Source organism: Talpa occidentalis, unplaced genomic scaffold, assembly GCF_014898055.3.
Source record: "Talpa occidentalis isolate TD23 unplaced genomic scaffold, MPIMG_talOcc4v2.1 talOcc4.5, whole genome shotgun sequence".
Taxonomy (NCBI): Eukaryota; Metazoa; Chordata; class Mammalia; order Eulipotyphla; family Talpidae; genus Talpa; species Talpa occidentalis.
Window position 1 is genome coordinate 113,621,856 of NW_023604861.1, and position 27,516 is coordinate 113,649,371.

Here is a 27,516-nt window from a genome sequence, read left to right on the forward strand (position 1 = left end):
AGAGACACTGGTAAATTACCAGAATAGTATTGTCAATTTTTATAAAAGCTCTTTGACACTGATGATTATGGTGTAATAGTTACATAATGCCTTACAGATTATATATGTCACATCAGTTATAGACAATTCTGGAGACGATAATCTATTAAAGTAGTTCAACGAGAGTCCCAAAGGAACCTCTTTTGAAATCACAGATTTCAACTTACTAAAGATATGGGTGTACATTGTAAGTGGGAACATTTTCTACTATTCATATGCAGATGAATTTCATTCTAGCTCAGAAACATTTGGAAAATTGACATAGCACATGACTTCGAGCTATTAAATGTTAGTGATACCATTTTAGAAAAACACAAGTCTTTCAACATGTGACAGTTTGTATCTCAAATAAAAAATGGACAGTGACGTGTAAGAAAATCAAATTATGTAATAAAACTTCCTATTACTGTTGTAAAATAGGTTGTTTCTTCCCACCAAGTCACTGATGTTTCCTAGATCAAAGCACTCACGATTAGTTTAACGGAAACTCTTTCTCCACAACACTCAGGCAGGGACCTGTCTGCTCCTCGGACTGAATATCAGTATCCTTGGGAAAATGGTGAAAACTCTGTTCTCAAGAGTGCTGGAACTACATGCACTGCAACTCATTTAGGAAGCCTTAATTTGTTATCCTCGCAGATGCTACCCATCAATCTTGGTGTTTTGGGGGTTAGTATTTATTTGAAGCTGGAAATGGAAGAACAAAGAGTAAATGACTATCCTGGTCAATGACTGCAATTAAACTTACTCCAAAATGAGTTTGACGAGGAGGAACAGAAATCTACAGGATTGAGAAGCCTGCGCCACCTTGAAAGTGATCTTGATTTACTACCAACTCAATTGGTTGTTTATTGGCCTGTTTATTGACTAACTTCTTTAGAATGTGCCCATTCTTCAAAAAAGTGATATTCAAAATAAGAACATCAAAAACACTGGAGTTGCTGATTAAAAATGCAGATTGCTGAGCCCCATTCCAAACCCAGACTCTGCCTCCTTGGGTGTGGGGGGGTTCGGGAATGTGCATTTTAAATAAGTCTCTCCAGTGTTTCCGGTTAGAGCAAATTGATTTACAGTTACATTGATGACACCTGTGGAAATGGACCCCATTCCCGTTTCCTACCACAGACAGCTGACAACTCCTTAGAGAAAGAATGTGTCTAAAATGAATGCTTAACTTGATACTTGAAATTTATTACTAAAATACTAATTAGTAATTACTAATTACTGATATTACTAAATGCTCTTGCTTTCATATTCCTGAAACTTATATAAATAAAAATTTATAAATGCTGAATTGAGTATATACTAAACATGTTAGTGATAGGTAGTAAAATATTTTAATTTTTTTTTTAAATTACATGTAGTTAAACATTTTTCTCCTTTTAAAAGATTTTAAAATATCCAGGGAGTTGCACTAATATATGAAATTCCACTTTTCCTTTTAGAAATCACACAAATTTTCTTATTACAATAGCTAATTAGTGAAAGTCTTACTTGTATTTAGGAAAGGGAAAATAAATATTGATAGTTGAATCAGGTTCAAGAATCAAGGTCAATTTGTTTCCAAGACTTGGAAGAGCTTCTTTTGTATTGCTCCAGCTCCTAAAACAAAAACATGTATTAATGAAAAAAAATTAACATTAAAAATTAAACTAGGCCCCTTAAAATTGTCTTAATATTATTTAGACATAACAATGTATCTTTTATAGCATTCTTAGTATTTCTTGACAGTTATTTTGTAAATGACTATGTTTAGAATTTATTTTCTACAAATGTGGAATCTTTAACATTTCTGTATAATCTAAGCAGCACTTAGAGATGAATGAAAGTTTTAGACAAAATTATATACTATCTAGTATATGCAAATTGTCTCTCAACTAATAAAAGGAATCATCTGTCATACAGTAAATATTTAAATCTATTTGTTTGCTATTTAAATCTTGTCACACCTGGTTGAAGTTAGCAAAGTGCTAGTATTTAAAATGTGTATATCCTTTGACCCAGCTACAGAAATCTACCATATGGAATAACAGATAAGAGCACAAGGATATAAATAGGATATTCATTGTACTGTGTGTATTGGCATACAACCGGAAAGTATGCAGATAGCTCCCAGTAAGGACCGAATAAATAAACCAGCACTCATGTACATTCACACGTGGCTTCACAGCCAGCCAGCAAATATAGTGGTGGTCATTTGTGCCACGTGATAAAAGCAAAGAGGAAGAGAGATAGCAGGACATTTTCTAGTTTACATACTTCTATATAATTTGAAATTTTTGACAATGAGTATATACTATCTTTACATGCATGAAATAAAGATAAATTTTATTGGGGTTGAAAATTCTGCATGAGAAAACTGGAGTGCCTCCTAGTTGCTTACATGTTGCTCAATGTCTAAAATAACTGTCCAAAGTACAAGATAAGTACAAAGTGGTTATTCTGCAAGATAGGGTAACTAGTGCCCTATGGCTAACATAATTGAAGTTTATAGTTGCTATGAAAAACAAAGTCTATTTTCATTTTCAAAAAATATTAAGATTTAAAGGTTACACATCGCTAAACTCTGTGTACAGCTTGATTTACTTTTTCTAAAGAATTCATCAGTTACCTACCACTTGTGGTTTCAAAGATTGTTGACTCATAAACGGTAATCAGTTATCATAAACTCTGCCTTTAATTGAAAGTGTTAAATTATTTTTACCAATGAGAAAGGTGAGAAGATTGTTTTTAGATTCCTTGGATAGAATTTTTTCATTTAAATACATGAATCTGTGTATATGTGTGTGTGTAAATTATAGACCTAGGAATTACAAGTAAATTGATTTTTAAAAATCAGGGATTCAAAATATATTTGGTATATTTGGTTAGCCAAAAAGACTTTAAAATAATTATTAACTCAAAAGTTTCCCCCTTTTTTTTTACTTTAACAATAAAAATATAGGATAGAGGGTAAAAGGATTTAACAAGTGCTTTCTTTACTCACATCCCCTTTATATCATGAATGCTTTAAAAGTAGAGGATTTAAAAAATAATAATTACTGAGGAATTATCTTCTGGTGCCCATGTGAAATCTGGCAAAAGAGAAAACTTCAAGTAATTAGATAGATTAATTAAGAAAGAGAGTTAATTAGGAAAGGCACTTAATCTGCAGGAGAGGTGAAAGGGGTCTTCAGGCCTATTCTCAGACCTGTGAGGATTGGTTTCACAGACTGTGAGGATCTCCACGAATCTGTGGGGACTGGGAGGGGGTCTGGACAGCTATCATATTATTACCAAGGACTTACAATAAGGCATCAGGGAATATTGTGGCTCGGCGCCTCCCTGCACTGGCAGGATTATTAAATAGCAGTGTGATTTCAATGCAGTTCTTCTGGAGCAGAGGGATGGACATATCTTTTTTGCTTCATGATTCTATGCAAAAGGACTTTTTTGAAGGCTCAAGTGCTGGAGGAACTAAATGGAACCCACAGGTTAGAAGTGAGGGGCTGCAAGTCCATCTGAGGTCAGTGCAGTTCATCTATTAATACACCATAAATGAAACTGATTTAGAGGCAAAATTAAGACATAACTTTTCTACAGGTTAATAAAGACTTTTGGCCAAGAGAGGAGGGCAATTAGTGATCAGTGAGGTGTAAACATTGAATGAAGAATGACATAGGAAGTTATTGTGGGCTTGCTTTCCAGTTCTACTCAAAATTCCAATGGTTTTAGGGCAATCTGGAGAGATGGAGTTGAATATAAAAATTCAAGATGCTCAGAAATACTGTGGTCCTTTAATGATATCTATATGTAGAAATGTAATAAAAGTGATCACAAGGAAATATAAACAGACACTCTTATCAGAGATGTCAGGTAGTCTCTGACTCCTAGATAATTAACTCAGGAATGATTTCCAGCTAATCCCGTAGCCACACGGCACTGGTCATAAGGGTTACTTGAGGTCATCCCACTTGTCCTACAACATGCCTCTACTTTGCCATAGCTCTAAAACCCTTACATATTCATGCCATCTTTCAAAAGTCTTCTGGAATAAGTTTAAATGTTTTGCTTATTCTGGGGCCCCTGAGAGTGAAAGGCCAGTGTTTCCACAGATGGTTGTGTGCAGCGCGGGCGCGAGCACCCTGGGCCCACAACTCTACAAACCCAGGAGAAGCTGTTGGCGCCAACCGATGGCACTGACTACATATGAGCCGATTTAATAGGCTCAGAATCTGCCCAGGGAAGCATTTTAACAAACTAAAAGGAGAGCTGAGAGATACCTAAGTATCAGATTATGATGAATTTGCCAACTTTTACCTTCTTCCATCAGATGTGTGCACCACAACAGGGCATTCGGGAAGGCGGTCTCTACCTTTAACCACTTTCCTGAGAGATCCTGGGTGATGTCAGTTACATCTATGTGCTTTCACACTGGAAAGCACTAAGGCACATTGAGTAAAGAGGGCAAATTTCAAAGTCCTTATCTTTTTCTGGTACAAGAAAAGTGTAGGTATGTTTGATTGTCCTAATAAACAAAATCTTCTGCCTAATCCCACAAACATAAGAATATTCTGAATCTGTCTCCCCAGCAGCAAGGTAAGATTTGCTGCCCATCTTTAATACCAATGACTGGAAAACCCAAAGAAGATATGTAGACATTAAGTCGTCGCTGGATGGCAGAGTAAGAGTTGTTTTTAAACAACTCTGAAGTATCAGAATTTTACTTTTTGTGTAGAGCAGAGATGTACTATTATTTAAATCACTTTAAGACTAAGAAATTAAATTAATAAATTGACAAAAGTTGAAATATTAGAGGTATTTTTATGGATATACTCAAGATAAAATACATGTGTAGGATAATACCTGATCCTTCTGAATTCTCATCTCATCAACTTCACTTTCAGCATACTGAGGGTCTCGTGCAGGGTCCTTGATATCTTTTAGTGTGTTGACACTCTGAAATGACAATTCTTCAAATCATTTCACGCCCAAACCTTCAGTGACTACCATCTGCCTAACAAACCATGGTCCCACTCCGCAGCCAGGCTCCTGAGCTTTCATCACCACCCTCGAGGGTCATTTCAAATCCCACCTTCGTTCCTCCCTCTCCTTCCAGATGCTTCCTCTCCCTGAGTTCTGTTTCAAAGTGAAGCAAGAACTGCGTCTTGTCCATCTTTTCACCCCTACAATGCCTTGCATACACTAGACTCATAGCAAGTGTTAAATTGATTTTAAGGCATGAAAAATAACAACGAAGTATCATAGTAGACCCACTAGAACATATCCTAGTAACTGTTGAATAGTGCTGAAAATTCTTGCTCTAAAAGAATGAGAAATACATACTTTTGGTGGAAAGAGCTTTTCATATACTTTTTTCCACAACTCCATCGGGGTATGGGCATGCAGCTTCCCAATGTCATTATCAGGAACAGGCGGAGATCCTAAAATTGGAAGTTTTACTGCAAATGATTGCACTGATTAAAACATTATAAATTCTACCACTAAAATAGATGACACTCCTGCAAGTACAAATCTTAGATGACTCATTTCCCCTCTGCCAGCTGTCGCAATTCACACTCTAACCAGCAGCACCTGAGAGCATCTGTTTCTCCACACATGCACAAGCACAGGAGAATACCAAACTTTTATGTTTTTGTTGGGCAGCAATTTAGGTGTGGGGGAAAGACAGCTGCAATTTATTCATTAGTCTGTGTCCTCTTCCTCTGGTACAAGAGCCTGCCCTACTTTATAGAGAGGATGTCCATGTATTGCCTATATACTTTAGTTTGAATAATTAAATTAATTAGAAAAACTTGAAAATTTGCTGCCATTTCTTTGCAATTTTCAGTGTATAATCTGAGATTTCTCAATTTATCTACTGTAGCATCTACACTGTTCACTAAAACTTTCACTGTTGAATTTTCAGAGGTCTCTTACCACTCTCATGAGAAATATATTAATACAATTTACCAATCTTATTCAACATTCTTAAAGTTTTTATTTGTAATCATTTGTCTATGTGTATGCATTAAGTTCTGTACAATTTTATAACCTTGTGTGTTCGTATACTCACCACCACAGTCAAGGTATTAAACAGCTCCATTTCCAGAAGGATCCCTTGGGTTGTCCTTTCTGAGCCCTCACTCCAACTCTGATAACTGTTAATCATCCCTCCATTTCAAAATTTTTTCATTCCAAAAATTTTATATAGCAGAGTCATACCGCAGGTGACTTTTTCTGATGGTTCTTTTTTTTTTTTCACAATAGTTCCCCAGAGATTCAAGTTTCTGTGTGTCTCAATAGTTTGTTTATTGCTGAGTAGTGTTCCATGGTATAAATGTACATTTCTTTTATATAAATGCCCAATAGTGCAATTTCTAGGTCAGATGCATATATATATATATATATATATATATATATATATATATATGTATATGCAGCTACATATATATACTAGTTGTTTTATAAGAAACTATCAAACTGTTTTCAGGGGTGGTTGTACCATTTGACATTACTATCAGTGATGTTTGAGTGATCAGTTTCTCTACATTTGTCAGCACTTGTCACTATTTTTTATTTGGCTATTCTGATAAGTGTATGTTGCTATTTCATTGTGGCTTCAGCTTGCATTTTGCTAATGATTAATGATCTTAAACACCTTTTCATGTGCTTGTCATTTTTGTATCCTCTTCAATGAAATATCAGCTCATGTCTTTTGCCTTTTTTTAAATTGGATTTTTTTTACAGTGAAATTCTCTATATATTCTAGGTATTAATTGTTAGATATATGTTGAAAATACTTTCTCCCAGCCTGTAAAAATATCTTTTTATCTGTTTTACATGGACTTTTAAGAGTGAAAGTTTTCCATTGTACTGAAATCCAAACTCCATGATTTTTATTCATGAATTTTTACTTCCAGTTACTCGTATGGGCAAAAAGAGTTCCATCAGCATTATCTATTAGTATTATCTATTAATAATTCTCACTGCTATAGAAATTAAGTTGGTACTATTGATAATTATAAAAATCAGTCTCTATGATCACTCAGTAACTACCTTTATTCCTTTCATTCCAATTCACTACAAAGATCTATTCATGTAAAGTCAGCCTTAGTTTGTGAAAGTAATGGAGAACAGGAAAGAAAAAAAGAAACTACTGTCCCTTACTGTTAAAACCAAAGCATGCTAACACCAGAGTAGAAAAGGTGCTAGGTTCAAAGAGCTTCACAATGAAATTAGCTTCTGTGGGAACATAGGGGCTTGCCAACATAAACTCTTAATTTTTTTTCATTTCATGAGCCTAGGGCTATTAGATGAGGCAAGTGATTTTTTTAATGAAAAATTAATCAGTACAAGTGTGTTCTTTTGGTTTATTCCTCCCCTTGAATCTCATATTTTTTTATCATTATCCATAAAAATAGCTTTAAATTTCCTGACCATTCTATGCTTTTGGTTTCTTCTAAATCCAAAGAGCTAAAATTTAAAAGTACTTGGAAATCAGTGAGAGAAAGGAAATACATGAAATTGTTTTAGTGGAACAGAGGTCAGAAATCAGTCTCTTATGTGACAACACCCCTTCCTTCATAAAGATGTCAACACAATGCATGTTGCATCAATACTGTGTGGAAAAATAAATACCTAAGAATGAACAATGATAGTGAAACCAGAAATGGTGGTATGTTGGTGATGAAGTGAACATGGAGTAGGATAAAATCAATAAGCAATTAAAAAAAGACTGAACAATCTAAATAAGTTCACCAACCTATTTGACTTAAAGAATCCAATCCTGCTGTGATAAACAGTGGTTTATTCTGATCCACACATATTGATTTGCTATATGGGTAAGAAGAAAAAGAATCCAATTTAGTTTAGTAATTGAATATCCAGCCACACCTTTACTGTAAATACAAGAGCCAACTTTTTATATGTAGTCACTGATAAGACTATTGCCACAAATGAATATCAATTCCATTGATTTAAAAAATTAAAGTTTAGCAATTTTAAAGATTTTAGAAGAAAAAATATGACAGACCCAAATTGCCTTACATCAAAACCAAGAAAAATAGCAAAATGAAGAAAAATACATACTGAAATTATCAATTCCATTTCCAATCAATATAAGAATGTGGTCATAGAGAGAAAGCTACTAGAATGAGGGAAAAGAAATAAAATAAGCCAAGGAAAGCATGTCACTATTTTTTTCTAGTTGCAAACAAAATATATAAAATTTTAGTGGTAAAATCTGAGAACTATTTAGACACTATAAGAAGAGATAATTTGAAATTATTTTTCTAAGAACAGTTATCTGAGGCACTTTCCTGGTCAAGAAACAAAACACTGGTAAAAACAATAATCAGTAAGATAATACTAGCAAAATAATAATAATAAAATAAACAGATATAAAAATATATCTTCACAATACCCTCTGTCAATGCCAAATGCCAACTGGTTGATAACGCCACGTATTTTTAGTAATTGTGCTTCTGATTTACTGGTAAACTAAAACAAAAACAGAAGAATAAATTATATGGTCTGTTTTTTAGTTAGAAACAGGTAAATAAATATGGGCTTGAACAAGTACAGATTACTGAGACAATTATTATTTATTTGTCTAAGAAACATTCTGTTTGAGTAAACTAAACAAAACTGGATAAAGTAAGAAATTGCAATACATTTGTCTTAATTCACTCTTTAAACTTTGCAAGTGCATGATATTAAAGGCACTTGTGTTAGAATCATTTCAGCTTCTTCCATGAATGGATCATAATCATTGCCAAAATGCAATCTTTTGGTTAGAAAGTAAATAATGATAAATAACTTCCATCTGAGAGTGCATTACCACCTTCACTGCAGTCAATGTGGGAGCTGCAGACAAGTCTAAGGAGACTGACTAAAATGATTAATTTCTCTTCTGAACTTCTGCCTTTGAAGGCTGCAAAATAACCTAATGAATGTCCTCATTGTGGTATATACCTAGGTGACCATAACCAGAATACCCCAGAGAATGAAATGTGTATGGGTGCTATTAATCATTAAGCCAAGACATCAGGTAAAAACTAGGATATATGGTTACCCTAAAAATCTTTTAAGATTAATTTTATTTTTGGAAATACCCAAAGTTACTCAGCCAAATCAGAATGTCTAAGATATAAGAAAGTGAACCAAAATAAAAATGTAATTATAAGATAAAGAGAACAATTTTCAATATAAGATTCATCTGGATTAAGAAAAGTCCCCCAGGGAAAGTATTCAAAGGACAATTATGTGAATATGTAAGATTTGGTATATTAAAAAAATTGGAACTATTTTAGTGCTTCTACTGAGATAATTTTTAAAACATGGAAATCTTTAATTGAACTGAAGAAACCCCTGTTATTATTATTTTTATATTCCACATATGGAAAGGTAAAAACTTTATCACAAATGTATTTCATAGGACTGCAGGAAATTGGAGGACCTTAGAAGTTTTCTAACTCAAACACCCTTCCCCTCAATCTACCACATTAATCACCATGAAAACATCCTCCACAAATAGCTGCAGAGCTTCTGCTTGAATAAACTCTTGGCCTGGGAACTCATTATCTTCCAAAGCAAGTCATTCCAATTTCAGGTAATGGTTGTACTATAAAGTTCTTTCTTATTTTGAGCTAAATTATTTCCTATTGATCTCTTGTACTTGACTCTAAGAGAGCAAAGGACACATTTAATTCCTTTCCAAGATGGTCCAGAAGGGCTGCACTAACCCCAAATTCTGATCCATCAGGCTTTTTAAAAATTGAGATGAAGCCCTTCTCAAATCCTTTCCCTACTGCCAGATCTTATGGAGTCATCTGGGCCATGTTGAATCTCAGGCCTATTGGGTGGCCTGGGCTGGTCTGACTTCATCTAAATTTTACCCCTAAGACTAGATTGGGTCCTGATGTATCATCAAATATCCTCTGTTCCTACAGACGGTTAGAGATTTCCCTCAGCTAATTAACCAGAACTAAATGTGGAGCCTTAACTAATGGTAAAAATAAGAAATTACAAACTCCAGGCGTGGTCTTTACTTCCAAACCCTAGATAAGTGCTTCACTTTAAATTTCCCATAACTTCAAAATAGTATAAAGAAGAATATTTTCCATAGTAGTCTGTCAACATAATATGTACGCAGATACAGTTCAATCATAAAAGGTGTTGGTTTTTAAGTGTATAATTAGATTTACTTGAAGTGTTCTGAAAATAAGAAAAGCTTAATATACAGATTGTGTTTATTACTTTTACTCATTCTAGCCAGGAAGGGCAGGGGCTAGACCATGTTGTTTCTAGGTTCCTCTGAGCACTTTGATGTAGGGGGTAAAAGAGAATATTAAATAATTATTCAATGGAAAAAATTATTTTTAATAATAATGATTTTATATTTTATTTCATTAAAGACTATCTCACAAAATTTAGTCCTGCTGTGGAAGATAACGATGGTGGTAATTACAATAACCAACATTTATGGAGCATACTTTGTTTCAGATCCTGTACTATGCATTCCACATGTCCTCTCTCCTTTAATTCTCACAACAACCCTCTGAAGAAGGTACTGTTTTTGTCCATTTTACTGGGAGGAAAATGAAGCTTAAGTAAGATTAAGTGACTTGTCCAAGATCACATCTGCAAATGGTTGCCCTGATATTTGAACCCAGGCAGCAGGACTTTGGGCGCATGTTCTTAACTTCTAGGACAAGCAGCAATTTTTTTTCTTTTTGAGTTTAAAAAAGAATACATCATTAAAGTCTTTTCTCACTTTTTTAAAGAGAAAACAGATTCTAATTCTTATGGAGACTAAAAATAAATAAATAATTTATCTTTTTAAGGTTGACTAGAATAGAAGCCATAGAGAACTTGGACTGCAAAGATTAGTTCTATCAAACACTCTGTAACAAGATATGGACTCTGGGAAAGGAAAAGAGGGGATGATGTGCATTAGTGAAAGCACTAGTATTCACAACTGTGCATCAAGCTGCTAATCTTTCCAAATTTGTCCATTCAAGCTCAAAGAATAGGAAGTGTACAAACCATTAATGATGCTCCATAATAATGTGCAACAAAGCGAAGTGTCTTGCATATTACCTTTCTCTTCTCAGAATCAAAATCCTGTAAAAAATGTTATTAAAAAGAATAGAAAGTTGAGAGAGCTAAATATCTTTTAGCAGGAAGATGTAAATTATTAAATACAGAAATAGATTTCCTTTTATTTTTCCCTAGGATCACACCCTAAGGAGTAGGATTCTATTACCTTGATGTTTGTTTCTTTAGAGAACTGAACAATAGCTGCAGCCTTTTGGAGCTCCAGTTATCAGATCTTTCCTTGTTTAAACACTTAGAGATATTTAAATCAAATTTAGATACAAGCATACATTTTAGAGTGTGGATTACCCTAAGGAGTCTCTGACAAGTGAAGATAAGAAGAAACCAATTTTCTACTTTCTTCAATTTAAAAGTTGGGAAGTAAGACCTATTCCCCCAGTGACTGGGTTAAAGATTTAGTTTCTAAATCTACTTTATCCACATTGTACTGTCTATCCCCATTCCATTGTCTTTATTGTCCTTTATCTATATTTTCTTCCTCCAACTATATCCTCTCTTCCAAAATCTTAAAGATGTGTGACTCCTTGACTTACCCCCCACTCCTTGAGTCATTTTTCTTATTTCATTATTACATTTGTTCTCCTCCCATAAAGCACACACATGCATGTACAACAAATTTAACTGTAAGTGGAAGAACATACCTGGAAAACATCATATTTACTGCCAATTATAACCAGAGGTATTGGAAATGGGTCAATTAATTCACGATCCTGTAATCAAACAGATTTCACTGATTAATTATAATTTACTGTTTAATACTATGTATTAGACAATTTCTATTGACTCCCCCAAATAGATGTTGACTTTGCTTGACATAGAGATTGTTCCGATATTTAACTTTCATTTATTAAACTATATTTCTTGAGTATGAAATTAGGATGGTCAATTCCCTAAACTGTTTGATGTCCTTTCTCATGTTCTCCTTTTATAAATATATGTTAATTTTTCATTTTTCTTTTCTTTTTACTAGTCTGTATTAACTGTTGCAATAGCATTTATGCTTCAGTAATGGGAAACATAAATTTTCAGTTTTATTCTATTACTTATATAAAACACAGTCATAGAAACTCTGAGCAATATAAAATACTGCTCTCCGTTTTCTAGAAAATTATATTCATTATTTTATTTAAGGAACTTGTGTTATATCACTGCAACTTTACAATTTGATTAGTTGTCAGATAATCAAAAGATACTATGTGACAAACACTAAATGAATATATGTTATGATATGGATTATTAGAAGTCTACTCCTTGCTCAAATTTGTAGCTTCATTTAGTCTTTTTCAGGTGACTTTTGTACAGTCTGGTTTTTTTTTTAATCTTCATTTTACAGAGATTATAAAATCAATATCAAACTACTACTTTAGAATTCTATTCTTTTGACTGGTGCAATATGCCATAACAATCACAGCAGATGTCTAACAAAAAGACCTAAGTCTTTTTCCTTGTTTTGCTCTTACTGAGGTTTTATTAAATTGCTATAATTTTCCAGTGAACAGGTTCATCTACATCAAATGAATTTCAAGTCATGCATAAAAATCTAAAGAAGTCGCTTGTGATGTTACTGTAACTATGTACAGGGCTACAGATTCCAGGAAGTTCTCAACAGCAACTCACTGGGTGATCCTTCTGCATATTACTCCATATCTTCTGTCTCATCTCAGAAGATGCTTTGGGATTTGTCTTTCCCAGTTTCATTATCACTTTATCCACATGACTTTTTGTGTTTTGTAACAGATTTTCCATGGTGGGCCAAAGGTCATTTGGTTTTGAAAGATCCAAAACAAGAATAATAGAAAATGTCCTAAAGAAATAAAAACATCTTTCAAAACAGACTCAAAATAATTACCATTTTAAAACCATACTATGTGAAATATATTACCTAAGAATACCAGTACAGTTTATGACAAAAAGTATATCAATTTTCTAAGACATGAAGAAGAAAAAAAACAACAAAATTACAGCTCCATGTATTCCAGGCTTTTCTGTAGGGATGTTTAAGTGCCTCAACCAATGGTGGCACTGAAGTCTTGGCTCAAATTAATATAGACCAATCCAACTTGAATAATCTGTAAGCAATTGCAGATTAATAAGCCATGTTTAAATTTAATTTTACTGTCTGCCTCAAAGAAGGGTAGCCAAAAAAAAATATCAACAATCATGTAAAGAAGGACACAGATTCATTAATGGGCCGTGCTGGGGGAACTACCTAGCTTATTTAATTTCACAATTACCTTCTCTAGAAGATAATACAATGTACACGTTATAGACTGGAAGGTTTATATAACGAGGTTTATATATAAGTTGTAGAGCTGGTCTTCAAAGTCACACTACTTGTCTTTCTGCTATAACTTGCTGCTTCTCTGAAAGCAAACCACACTTAGCACTGCCATCACCACAGACATGAGTGCTTATGTTCATTTGCACCAAACATAAGTCTAAACTCAGCAAAAGCAAAACAAATAAACCAATTAAAAATGGGCAAAGGCTCATACAGATATTTCTTCAAAGAAGATATACTAATGACCAATAAACATATGCAAAGATGCCCAACATCACTTAAGCACTAGGAAATGCAATCAAAACCATAATGAAATACCACTTCATACCCATTAGGAAAGCTATCACTACAAAAAGAACAAAATAAAACAGATTCCCAGAAAATAACTGTTGGTTAGGATATAGAGAAATTGGACCCTGGTGGGAATGTAAAATATAGCAGCTACTATGGAAAACAGTATAAAATTATTTGCCATTAAATTGTCTTGCCAATTATATGTGTGTGATAAATCATATGTAACATACAATTTATCATTTTTGCCAAATGAAAAATAACTTTAAGTAAAAGAGAAATGGCTTATTCAACTTTTTTCCAAGACTAAAATACGTGTTTGCATGCTTTGGAAATACTTGTGTTACTTTTACCTTTATAGTAAATGTAGCTAAAAACAAAAACAAAAACAAACTTCTTAAAAATAGGTAATTGAACCATAGGAAATACTTTCTTACAACTTACCTAAAATCTATGGAAATGTTCAGTGCATCTACAATTATTTTATGAACAGTCATTTAAAAAATAAATAGTATTTCATCTTTTTGCCAATATTATTTTCTCAAGTTGTTGGGTTTTATCTAACAGAAGGAAATTATGTGTCAGATCAATTCTAGTCACTCTGAGATTTGCCACTACATTAGGAGTGAAATGTTTTGCATAAATTCTTTAACTACTCAGCAGCCTACTTTGGATCCAGGCCTATGACCGCTCTTCCCTCTGACCACCAAACCCCTGACCTCTTCTCTCTCCAAACAGGGGGCCCAGCTGCTCTGGAGTTCCAGAGAAAGAAGACCAAGGCCTCCCAAAATGAGGGACTAAAGAAGCTGCAATGTGTACCAGAAAGCAGAATTTCCATAAACTCATAAGGCCCAAACCCTCTTGGGTCTAGAGAAGGGGAATGAAGTCATGCAAGAAGGTGATGTAACAAGTCAAGCCAGAACTGGAGCCAGCTCACAACCCAGGTTAGAGCTGCTCCCTGCGTTTTCAACTTGTTTCATCTTTGTGTCCCTTCAACTCCTCCCTACCCTCACCCTCTCTTCTCAACCACACCACCAGGAGCCACCCTAATTCTCTGACATGTCTCTCTTAAAGGAGGGCAAATGAAAAACTACAAGGCGTTAAAATTCCTTATTTCTCAAAAATGTCATGGGCAACATCATTAAAAATGAAAAGGCAAGATCTAAATGTTTCCATTAAATATCCCAAATCTGTACAAAGTATATTTACAAACACTGAAGACACTGAAAGAAATAATGTAGCATGTTAACAGCGCCTATTATTTATGGGCATACTCTCTATCTCTCACTATTTTTTTCAAGTTTTCTATATGAGTATACATGTCTTTTGTAATAAGTAAAAGTAAATTATATTTTTTAAAAGAAAAAATACCACTGGATAGATAAGCTAACATTACTTGTATGTAGTTAGATCCCATACTCTAAAGATTTTAATAGCCAAAATGTAACAATTGTCAAGTCCTCTCCCTTTGGCCTAGACAACAGCCCTGTTTTTTTTTAAACTCTGACAAGAATAAAATATTTCAGATTTAAAAGTTTTTGTTTTCCTTGGCTAAGATGAATTCCTAGGAACACTGAGAAATGTCACAATTTTCCACGTCTGATTTGGCCAACATGTGGCAGTCATTGTCAGGAAAATACCACCCAAAAGTTTTCCCCAACATTCTCTTCTTTTAAGGCCAGCAAATAGAAACTTTCTCCTTCCTTGAATTCACAGATTTCCCTTGGGTGAAACATCAGCAGTATAACTAGCTTTAAATTCAAAGGTGGACTTACACTGAGTTGAAAAAAATCTCAGGGCTGAATTAGCACATACTTTTATGGCTACTGGAAAGAATGAAGCCTTTTCAAATTTATTTCTGCCAAGTTGACTACTTGCCCAAGTGTTATTTGACACACACACACACACACACATACATATTTTTGTTTGTTGGTTTATTTTGTTTGTTTCCAGACTTTTACAATACATTACTAGCTGGAATGCTGACTCTTCTGCACAGGTTACACCTTGACTCTTTAAAAATCTCTTTGAAAGCATTATGGTAGAATGTAGAAAAGAAGGGAATATTAAGCTTTAGCAACCTAAAACTGTTCCCCAAATTCTGATTCATAAAGGCTACTCATCTTCATCCTGTGGACACTACTGGGTACTTAGTAAGAACTATTTCTGGAGCTGGCTGCACTTACCGTAAGGTGTCACTTGTGATTGGTATGCTGATTAAGTCCAACAAAGAGGTTCCACCACCTAGTTCCCAAAAGTGAGCAATATCTTTTGGCTGAAAAAGCAAGTGTTTTTCATAGTAAAATTTTTACTTTTTAAAAACTTGTTATACTTCATTAGTATAAGTAAAAACTATGAATGTAGTCTGCGATCAACCCTTTCTTAGCAGGCAAAACTTTGTCCTATCTCTATCATATTCCTCAGAATGTAGCAAAACATCTATTCTAAAGAACAAAATTGAAACATTAAGAATAATATATGTTTACATAAATGCCCCAATTCCAGTAATACCTTCATGGAAATCATAAACAATATCCCAATTCTATAAATATCACATGTAGCAGACACTCAAATTTGAAACAAAATTAACCAGTTGAACACATTTGGTCTGATCTTTTATAAAACAGTTATAATTCTAGATAGAAATAACAGACTTGAGTAGGAAAACATCCTGATTAGAAAGGAAGAGCTCACAAACTATATTAAATATACAGATAAGGTGTGAGGAAAAGGGACTGATGGTAGATTGGGCTGCAGACCAGGATTCGCTGAGTAGAATTATAAGGACAGGATTGGTTCCTGACACCCCTCGGGAATCTGACAGACTAGCACTGGCCATTAAAGGGATAGGTGGGGAACAAGACTAAACGATGGCTTCTGTTTTCAGCATTGTCAGATATTGAAAGGGCTGGGCAGCAAAGTGTCTTGGAAGTAAGACCATCTCTTCCATGGCAACCTTCCTAGACTGCTAGCTAATGGCATTTCTACTTGTAAAATTAAGGAAAATATATGTGAAATAGAAACTTATGAGTTTTTATGTTATCTGTTATCATGAACTTGAAAGAGAGAGCTGGTCACCAAAGCAAGTTTTAGATGAATATATGGCATTTTTTGATAAATTATCATCTCATAATCACTAAAATTGTTATTTGCTATTAATATTTGATTCAGTAATGTTAGTGGGGGGAATAATTTTTCATTGCACAGTACTTCTTGATTCACAATTTGATGATGTTTTTAGAGCATGCACAAAAGTTAAACTTATAAAAGTTGTCTCAAAGTCTCCAATGGAAAGGTAATTCCATTTCTAGGCCTACAAATCATTTCAAATTTCACATGCATAACAAAAATAAAGTTCTCCTGCATCTCAATATGTTGTTTATTCTTTTCTTTAAACTTCATTGTTTTATCAATCAACATTCATTGGTAAATCTAGGAATCAGCAACAGGCAGTTTTTAACTCTATATCTTGTCTGAGCAAACATTTGGACTAGATCAATCTCTGAAAATTTGCCTGTGTTATGGAAAAGTATGAATTTCTATTCTAGATTGTTCTTACATACACATAACTTTATTTAAGAACTAACCTCTCTTCTGTGTGAAAACTTCATTTTTATTCCCCTAACATACATTATGATTCTCCCCTCTATCCTGAATAAATTCTAGCTTTCTTCTGAAGAGACATTAAAATGGGATTATAACCAATTAGGTTACTTTAAGATGTGTAAAATGCTAACAGCTAATAATTAAGATTTTAAGCAGTATATTTTCATAAATATTCTACAGATAAAACTCATTTTTAGCAGATCCGGGGAAGAAAGAAGATAACTCACAATGTTATTCTCATTTGACAGAAGAAAAACTCTTATTAACACAATTAATATAAAATATGTCAAAAAGTATACAATGAAATTACAAAAGAATCATATTCTGGCATTTAAGACATAAAAATGAGAAGGCTAACATATTTTCACCATTTGGGTTGGCTTCACATGTGCTGAGTTGCATTTGAGTTAAAAAGTACATAGTTACAAAGTATACAACTGGATGTTTGTTGATTGTAGATAAGATGGAAAATGTAATTAAGTCAGCATCACTACTCCTCCATGTAGGGCAAAGCAATAGCACTTAAAACAACACTCACTATATTATGCCCTTTTGCTCTTCTTCCATACGTATATTCCAAAGCTAAGGTTGGTTTTGGTGGCTCATCCCTGTACAATAAAGACAGACAGTATTATATCATGATTGGTGTTATTTCTTATGCTGTTATCTTAACCTGATTCATTTCCTCTTAAAAGCACCGGAAAGGTACTTTTGCAATAGCAATGGGGTGAAAATGACTGAAATTTATCTAAAAAATAAATCTTCAAAAACTGTATTAATGGATTTAAGTGGCAGCTGCAGAGGTGAATAATGTCACTTGAATGTAGTGGTAGCACCTAGAGACACTTGTGGGGTGAGCAGAGAATGTGTTGGGGCTGCCCATGTCGACACGCACATAAGGGCACAAGTTCTCTACATGCAGGTCATGTGGGAAGCGCTGACATCAGGTTTATGCCCGGCTTTAATGTGGGGATCTGGGAAACAAAGGATTACCAATTTAATGGTGAGATCAGTGGAAGATTTCAATACAATTCTCTGTCTTAAATTGCTCCTCAACCTTTATCTCATGAGAGCTGCAGATTACAACAAATCCTAAAATCAACAACTGATTTGAAGAAACATGAAAATGACTTGATAAATTGTTTACACTACAATTTATGTTGCTTGGCAAGCAATTTTATATTTATCTGTCTATTTATTTTAACTATTTCTTGCATGGAAAGAAACTTTACCATCTTGACCCTTTTTAAGGCTACAGTTCAATAATATTGAGTGTATCCATACTGTTGTACAACCAAATTCTAGGACTTTCTCATCTGGCAAAACTGAAATTCTGTAGACATTAATCAACAACCCCCCAATTCTCTCCTCCACCCTACTTCCTATTTTATGGGTCTGACTTTCCCAGATACCTTCTGTAAGTGAAATCAATTTTTGGCTTTTTGTGACTGACTTTTTTCATTTAGCATAATATCCTCAAAGTTCGTCTATATTGTAGTCTGTGTCAATATTTCCTTCCTTTTTAAGGCTGAATAATATTGTTATATATCTATTTTTAATTTGGAGAACAAAAATTTTTCTTAATTTGTGATTTACATATTTACTAAATATTGTATATATCATCCCTACATATAACATTTTTTGATACATATATAGAACAGGTTATTTCCCTGAAAGATAGAATTTTCTTTAATGAAACAAAATTCTGTTTTTAAGATAAAATTTATAGGCTCTGATATTTAATCTATAATTTTGAGATTTGTCCTTTTTCTAAGTAGACTATCAAGATGCTAAATTAATAGTTTAATCTCAGTGTAGTATTTAATGCTAAGCTGATGCTGTGTTAGATGACTTGCTTGTAGTAGGAAACACACATGGTCTAAACAGCCATGACATATGGGGATGGAAAGACGATGCAGGTTTCACTGTGGATGGTTCTGCTAAGGAACAATTTTGTTGGAATTACACGATTCCTTTTACTTGTATGCTTTAATAATATTTTTCAAATGAAGGGCATTTCTTTAATGTAAACTTATGATTAAACTGGCAGTTTTTTTGATGGTTTTGGAGATGTTATAAGAAAGAGCCATAGGAAGGAACAGAGAAATCCCTCCAAAACTGGTTGAACACTGTCCTTATTAACAGCTTGCAAAATCTACCAGCCATAATCCTAAAACATCCTGATTGCATGCTTCCATGGTACAAAAGGCTAAAAAGTGTATTAAAAAATGGTAAATGGGGCGTCCCTGGTGGCACAAGGGGTTGGGACCGCAACCGTTGGGGCTGTCCGCAGCCACTGCAGCGCGAGTTCGATCCCTGGCTGGGGAGCCACCCATGTGGCGCAGCAGACCTCTCCTGTCTTGCCTGCTGCTCCCCTCAGCAGTGTATTTCAGTTGATCAGCCTGTTCTGTTCCCCACTCTGTCTCTGGTGAATCTTCTCACCCCCACACCTCTGGCTTATACCCCATAAATAAATAAATCTTTTCAAAAAAATGGTAAATGTGGGCCTCCCTGGTGGCGCAGCGGTTGAGCGCTGGGTTGCGAAGCTGCCTGCAACCTTTGCAGCGCCAGTTTGATCCCCGGCCACTGGATGAGGGTTTCACATGGTGCACAGACCTCTCCTGCCGCCCGCTGCTCCCCTCAGCAGTGTACCTCGTCAGTCTGCCTGCTCTTCTCTCCCCTCTGATTCTGGTGATTCTCTCACCTTCCAATGCTTCTGACTGTACCCAGTGCTTGTATAAACAAATAAATAAATCTTTTTTTTAAAAAAAAAGATAAATGTACAGCTTGAAGACCAACATTTGTCTTAAAAAATGTATCCATGAGCCATTTAAAGGTTATAATTAATGTTCAAATAATCATGGAGTAGGTAGAATAAAGGTAATTTAAATGCGAGTAGCATAGCCCCCCAAAAGGGTATTATTATAGGTTGGTTAGTTATATTAATTTCCCCCCAAACAGGAAAGTTCAGTATTAATCCTGTATACATATTTTGCTTTATCTTTAAAGGAGATTTTAAAGGCATTCTAAGAATTTAGTAAAAAATAAATTATTTTGTTTCAATCTCAATATCGTTCTCCACCCTACATCTTTTAGATTCTAACTTGCACTATACAACTAGAATAAGCAAAAATGTAGTCTAAAGGTTAACATAACACTTACCTGTCAAGGCACCTTAGAATAATAGTAGTCTTTCCCTAGAAATTCAGAAAGAAAGAATACTGTGTTAATGTCATCCATATGTAAAATTTTATTATTGTTAATAATTATGGCTCAAAATAGCTTTTTAATGACTTGAATGATAAATTACCTGGAAACCAGACACTAGAAACTTTCAAAATTATTCCTAAGTTTGATAAGTGGAAAAAGTTAACTGTCAACTTTCCATCAGAGTGTAACTACACTGCTATTATTATAATTATAAAGTCCCACAGATGACAAATACTAGCAAATCATACCTCATTTTAGTGGTCAACTTGGCAGCTGTCTGAAATTTTCTCTCTACTCATCAATGCTAATTACTGGTTAAGTGATGATTAATGTCTTCTAAAATGTTTTAATTCCAATTGTTGAAGCGGAAATAAAGAAAAAAGATAACATACAAATAAAGAACATATTGCAAATATGTTCAAAGTAAGCAATCCAGATACGGAGTTACAGTGTTTCCTTCCTTCCTTCCTTCCTTCCTTCCTTCCTTCCTTCCTTCCTTCCTTCCTTCCTTCCTTCCTTCCTTCCTTCCTTCCTTCCTTCCTTCCTTCCTTCCTTCCTTCCTTCCTTCCTTCCTCCTTCCTTCCCTCCTCCCTCCCTCCCTCCCTCCCTCCCTTCTTTTCTTCCTTCCTTCCTTCTTTTTTGGAGGGGGGTGTTGTTTTATTTCTATAAGCATGTTCTTAGTCTAAGTCTTTTCTAAAAATCAGGCAACTAAGGTCCCACCTCTGCCACTAATCATGAAACCTCACATCTTAAACAGTGACTGATTCAGTGGTTTGAATCATTGTTTTTATAGAAAAATTTCTATTTTTTAAAATAATCTCTTATGAGGTACCAGATTAAAAAAGGAGCAGCAGGGAAGTTCTACTGGATGAACCCTTTAGAAAACAGGGAAAGTCATTTGGAAAACCCTAGATGGCCAAAATCACAGAATATTTTATTATATGTGTGTGTGTGCTTTTTTAACCAAAGATTCTATAATTTTTGACCAAAAAAAGATGATCATAAATAAATTAATTCAGATTATATCTGGGATATGACCAAATTGCAGGACTTTTTGGGTAATGAGCTATATAAATAAATAATTAGAATAGTATCAATATATATTATTGAAGAAACATATTGATAGGTGTTATATTAATATGAAAAACTAGAAATAACCTAAATGTCCCCAAGTAGGAGATTGCCTAAATCAACATCCTAAATCAACATCCATATAACATAAACATGCAGCTCTTAGAAATGATGAGGACTAAACTTACTGAGATGGTAAGACATCGTCATAGATCAGCATGACCCTGTTTTCAATTTACAAATATCTTTTCCTGCTTTTTTGAGATACACACTCATACATACATATATATAGATACAGAGAGAAAAACACACAAATAAATGCAGAGACATCACTTTGTTAATAGTGAATGTTTCTAGGTAATAAATTTGCAGGCAATATTTTCATTCACTGAACATGTATTGCATGTACATTTGAAAAGTTTTAAATAAATGAGGACTACAGTAACTAAAAATTAATGATTGTATAACACCCAATAAATATGTTAATGTATATAATATCCCCCAATGAAGGGTGGCTGGTTGTCTGAAGAGGTGCTTCTGGGACACAGTCAGAGACAAAGGGATGCTCAGGCTACCTGGGCACTGATGGTGCCTGATAAAGATGTAGCTTCCTCAATGCAGAGTTTAGCTCCAGAAGTTTCCTATTTGTCAACAGGCCCTGACATGGAAGCACGAAGCATAGAAACAGAAATAATAATTTGAGCCCCAAGCAGAAATGAGTTATGATGCTACATCAATTTCAGGATCATGGCAAACAGATACCCATGATGTATACAGGGTTCACTGAAAGAAACATCAAAGTTGAAACAGGAAGACTGGGGAAAACAAGGAGGATGCCATTAACTGTTTGAAGAGCAATTTTTAAATATTTGAAGGTTTAACAAACAGCAGAGGTATTCCTATACTTTCACCAATCACAATGTGGCCCGAGGTGAGCATTAGAATGAAATAGGTTGAGGTTTTCCAGTAACTAGGATTTTCTAGCAACCAAAATTCAAACAGGTTTCCCTGTGAAATAGAATGCCCCTTTGCTGGCCAATTGTATAGAGCTGGACTATAAAATCACTTTTTGCTGTTAACTTTTTGGGAGGTGCTAAAACCCTGGGAAAATTCAATTTGCCATGCACTGATGCACAATCACACACAATTCTGCATGCATTTCTAGGGAGTTTACTGATCCCAAGTTTACTGATTCCATGGAGCCCAGGGCGAGAATCCCTCTTGTATAAGACTAGAGCATCTCTAAGTTTCCTTCAGTTTCTGTGACTCTAGTTTAAGATAAGTGAAAGTCAGGTGTATTTCATGATTCATGTTTTCATTACCTATATGCTTGTCTCAACTGTATAGATGATCTATAAATATGACCATCAGATTAGCATTTATGGTTCCCTCAGGAAAATTGGGAAAGATGGTTCCTTTGGGCAGTCTCATGAGAAACAAGAGCCCCTTCCCCTGTGGCCCATGTCAAGGCATATCATTTGATAAGAACCTTAGCTGGATGTTAGTCCCCAATCTCCTGTGAGCAGGGATAACTCCAGTGTAATCAGCAGGGTGGAGAGTGGTCATCCGATTAAGGAGTCGAAGTATCTAAATTTTTATCAAAATCTTAAAATAAAATTTACATCTTGTTGCTAAATTATCACAATACTTGGGGAGAAAATTAAAGGGAAATGCATTACCCCATTTTTACTGCCAATGAAGAAAACAGATTTTTCTCCAGTTTCAGCTCCATCACCTTCACTTCCATTACTTCCCCGTTTTTCCACTTCAGCTTTTGCAATTTCCCAGAGAGTTTCACTAAATGAAAGGCAGAAAAACAAAATTCAGAGAAACAAAAAGAACCTATTCAAATATTTATTTCAAGTTTAGACAATTTTTATTTTCATTAAATTTATAAAACAAATCAACATTATTTTCTGGGGAACAATAAGCTGATAAAACATCTGAGACTAAGTCATTTTCTTTATGCTGACCACCAAGGAAAGCTGAAAATGAAAAGCAGAGGCTTTACAACCAAGATTTGAGGCTATCTTATCTTGGGGTTTTCAGGCAAGACAGATTGAAACTGTGTGTGTTAGTCTCTCAGATACACATGAATGTACAATGACTTTTGGAATTGTGCAGCTTGAAAAACACCAATGCCTAGGGAAGTGGGGTAACCAGTGTATCCAATAATTTTGGTCCATGAAGTTTTTTTTTAATTATATATATATTTTACATATTAAATATGCAGGGAAAAATCACTTAGTAAAGTCACATTTGAAAATCATCCTTTTGTTCAACTCTGCACATCTATATAATTTTACACAAATAAGATTATATCATTTAAAAAATTAAAGTCTTAATGAAAAAAATGGAGTATGAACTAAAAAAACAAGGGTAAATCTAATGTATACTAAGCCTGAGTCTGCTACTTTCTACGTGTGCCAACTTGGGCACATTAACCTGTGCGGATGCTTCATTCTCTTGTTAATTCAACAAACATATATTGAGTCCCTAATATATGCAAGCTTCTTATAGTGTCTAGATTCTCCTCTGTTCCGTCATTCCTAAGATGATAAAAAAGAATACTGACCTTATAAGATTATCATGATTGAGAAGATATGATAATTTATTTAGTTTTGGGTTGGCCCATATACAACTAAAATTATTGTGTGCTAGTTATTACTCAAGAGCCAAGGATCAAGGGGCTATAGAAGACCAAAGTATGTATTCCTAAATGTTGCACTAAAATTTGTATATTTATTTCACAGCAGAGCCCCCTGGAACTCAGTCCAGGCCTGTTGGCTGTTTATTCGCACACTATTCTTCAAAAAATGATGGCCTGCTTTCCAAATTCCCAACAGAGAAGAGAAAATCATGTGGAAACCAGTCATGCCACTTGTAGAAATTTATAACTACTAACCCTAAGTTTATAATTGTAACCATTTACAGCCATGGGAGGAAGCTCACAACTTTTTACATGAAGGTTTGTAAACTCAACAGAGCACATCGCCATTCCACAAGGCGAGATTTGGCCTGTTCTGTGATAGAGTCTAGGTTCCCTTTCTTCCTGACGTCCTTATGACTTGTTCAGGTAAGATTTAGGTATGATCTTGAGAACAAGTAATTAGAACTGACATAAAATCGAAGGGCTGAGATGTATAAGGATCATCAAAAGATCCTGCTCTCCCTGCCCCCAACACGTTTCTCTGTGCCTTAGCAAGTTTCTCTTTCTTTATTGCTGTCGTGAACCCCCACACCAGGAGGGGAGGTGATTGAGGAGGTGGCTTTGTGGTCCAGTTTGGCTGCCTGAAGCCCTGCTCCTAGAACATTCCCTGCCTGCAAGAAACTTTTATTGAATAAGTGCAAAGTTAGAGTTGAATGATCTTTCAAAATCTCTCACTTTTCTCCATGGGGAACTTTTCTACACGCTTGCGGCAGAATCCACATGCACAGGGGTAGTTTCTACGCACTCCTGGCCATCCACACAGGGGGTGCAAGCAGGAGACCCACAATTTTTTTCCATCAGCAGGTTCTGCGTGGGGCAATCCCCAAGTTTACCCAGAGGCCTCTCCCTCCCCGGTCCCTTCCCAGCTGGAGTGGAAAGACAGGAGGCTATCTAGGGGAGCGTAAGTGAGGCGCAAGCAGGGTGAGGGGATACCTGGGCATCCTGGCTCGGCTGACCCAACGTCTCGGGCTGGACGTCGGGCCGGGCCTAGAATTACTCAGACCGGGAGAGCCGCTCTGGGCCTGGGACCGCTGGTTCCTTGGTTGCCATGGGAGCGACGCCGCACGCAGGTTGGTGCAGAAGAGGGGCATCATGGGAAATGTAGTTCACATGTGAGACATGAGGCAATGCGTTGATACCGTGATAACAGCTCTGGGCTAGTAGTGTTCTTCTGCTTAAAGAAATGTTTTACCGAGTACAGACTATATGACAGGGATCTCTGCTCTCTCTGTTCAGTTTTTTTCTCTCCCCAATAGCAATGATTGGGAATGGAGGATGAAACTACTTCCTGAGCTGTTTTCTACTGCGTTACTAGAGGCAGACTATTGGTGATTTTATTTTACAGTCTTCTGCTTCTTTAGTTGTTTCAGATTCTATGCGATGAAACATAGCCTATAAAAATATAAAATTTACAATTAACAACTATAATTAACCAAGTGTGCCTTCTGTACACTTCATTTATTTTATGAATGTAGATCATTTTGTTTGAACTCTGTGATTTCTTTACAGATCTCCCAAACTTTTTCTCAAGATCAGTAGCACATTGAGTTATTACTACATGCAAGACTCTGCTACACAGAGTAAAGAATGAAGAGATTAGTAAAACAAAATTTCTGCTCTGGAGTAGGATACATGCAGGTAATTATAATAACCCAAGAAGTCAGTGATATGTTATTACAGATAAATAAAAAAAAATTACTTGAGCACAAGTGATTGATTATGCCTACAGGAGTTAGAAAAACATTTATGTTTTATGTTTGGTAGTGTTTGATTTGTCTTGAATGCTGAGAGGACCCAAGACCCAATCTCTCTAGCTTGTAATGCCCCAAAATATTTGAAGGAGCTACTCCCCCTTCGTCCTTTTGCCATTTGGTTTTGTTTCTATGGTTCAATGTCCAAGAATATTGTTGTTTTTTACACACCATTTAATTCAAGTCCTCACTCAAGTTAAGTTGCTACATCACCAGAATGGAAAAATTACTCAGTTTCTATGATTCTATCAGTCAGGGGGTAATAGTAAGTCTTAAATTAGATAAACATTTTTTTTTAAAAAAACAGTTTACATATGGTTGACATTGTAAGTACTCAATGCATGTTATTATCATGTATAAAACTGTTGATTAGTAACTTTGAATAACAACAACAACAAAAAAAACCCACAATGATCACATTCCTGGAAATGAAGTAGATAGTTGATATTACAAAATCTTTGGAGACAAAATCCTCTAAGTGTACTGGAGACACTGAAGACTGTGATTGCACATTAAGAAGGAATGTAATGAGAGTCAAGTGCAATGGACATAGGATAATTGCAAGAGATGTTGATCATCTACCATTGAATTTGTATTCGTGTCTCAGAGCTAAGTAACCATAAACTCACGAACTGATGGGGGACAGATTGTAATAATTCATAAAGATTTAGATTCTGGAACTTTAGAATACATTTGCATGCTAGTTAGGAAGGCCTATTGATATGGATAACAGGTGCTAACATTTTGCCAGATGCTTGCTATATGCTAGGCACAGTATTAGCATTTTAAGTGTATAATTGTTTGTTAACTGAGGGAGAGGCAACGGAACCAAGGAGCCCAAGCCTGCTAACAAGGGTGGAAAAGGTTATCTGCTCACCAGCTTTGATTCAGGAATGGCTGGGTTCATTTAGCTGATCTGACAGAGTAGATGAATCTCCCTTTTTTCTGTTATATCTCTTGAGGCTTTCTACTTGGACAGAAAAAGTGAAGTTCCTGGGTGATGGATATTGTTCTCAAGGTAAGACTGCACAAATTTTGAGCTCCCCTGCTGATCACCCCTAGGCGACGCAAGGATTTCAATAGTGGTGTCAGAGGAGACAATTTTATGCAGCTTGCTGAGTGAAATAAGCAACAGTGAAGAACGATAATGGTGTATGCAGGGGTGTTTAGACAACTGCAAATAGTTTGGGATGGAAGCATATAAAGATGGGAGAGCAAATGGAGCAGTAGATTGGGCTATAGTGAAGGAACTTTAGTCCTGTTTTTATTGCTCTGGCTATGAGAAACCTAGTAAGATTTTACATTGGGATGTGCTGTGACTGGACCTGCGTTTCAGTGAGATAATTTTTTGCAGCTGTGTGAAGGAGGGTTTGAAGTCTGGAAGTCCATATGGATACTATTAATAATAGGCCAGAAAGTGAGAGTCAGAGTTTTTACATGCTTTCCTTTGTTTTCAA

At 35.2% G+C, this 27,516-nt stretch overlaps 1 protein-coding gene across 1 annotated transcript; it reads right to left on the reverse strand.

Moving 5' to 3' along the window:
- Positions 1-1,340: 1,340 nt before the first annotated feature.
- Positions 1,341-25,375, reverse strand: DYNC2LI1 (dynein cytoplasmic 2 light intermediate chain 1). The gene is made up of 13 exons (XM_037528148.2): positions 25,242-25,375; positions 23,278-23,395; positions 20,480-20,514; positions 17,856-17,925; positions 15,898-15,986; positions 12,757-12,943; positions 11,781-11,849; positions 11,068-11,145; positions 8,444-8,520; positions 7,784-7,854; positions 5,365-5,462; positions 4,885-4,977; positions 1,341-1,641 (listed from the first exon to the last, which is right to left on the reverse strand). Exons 1-13 carry the CDS (start codon positions 25,247-25,249, stop codon positions 1,579-1,581), a joined length of 1,056 nt encoding a protein of 351 aa, XP_037384045.1. The 5' UTR covers positions 25,250-25,375; the 3' UTR covers positions 1,341-1,578.
- Between the last annotated feature and the right edge of the window lie 2,141 nt (positions 25,376-27,516).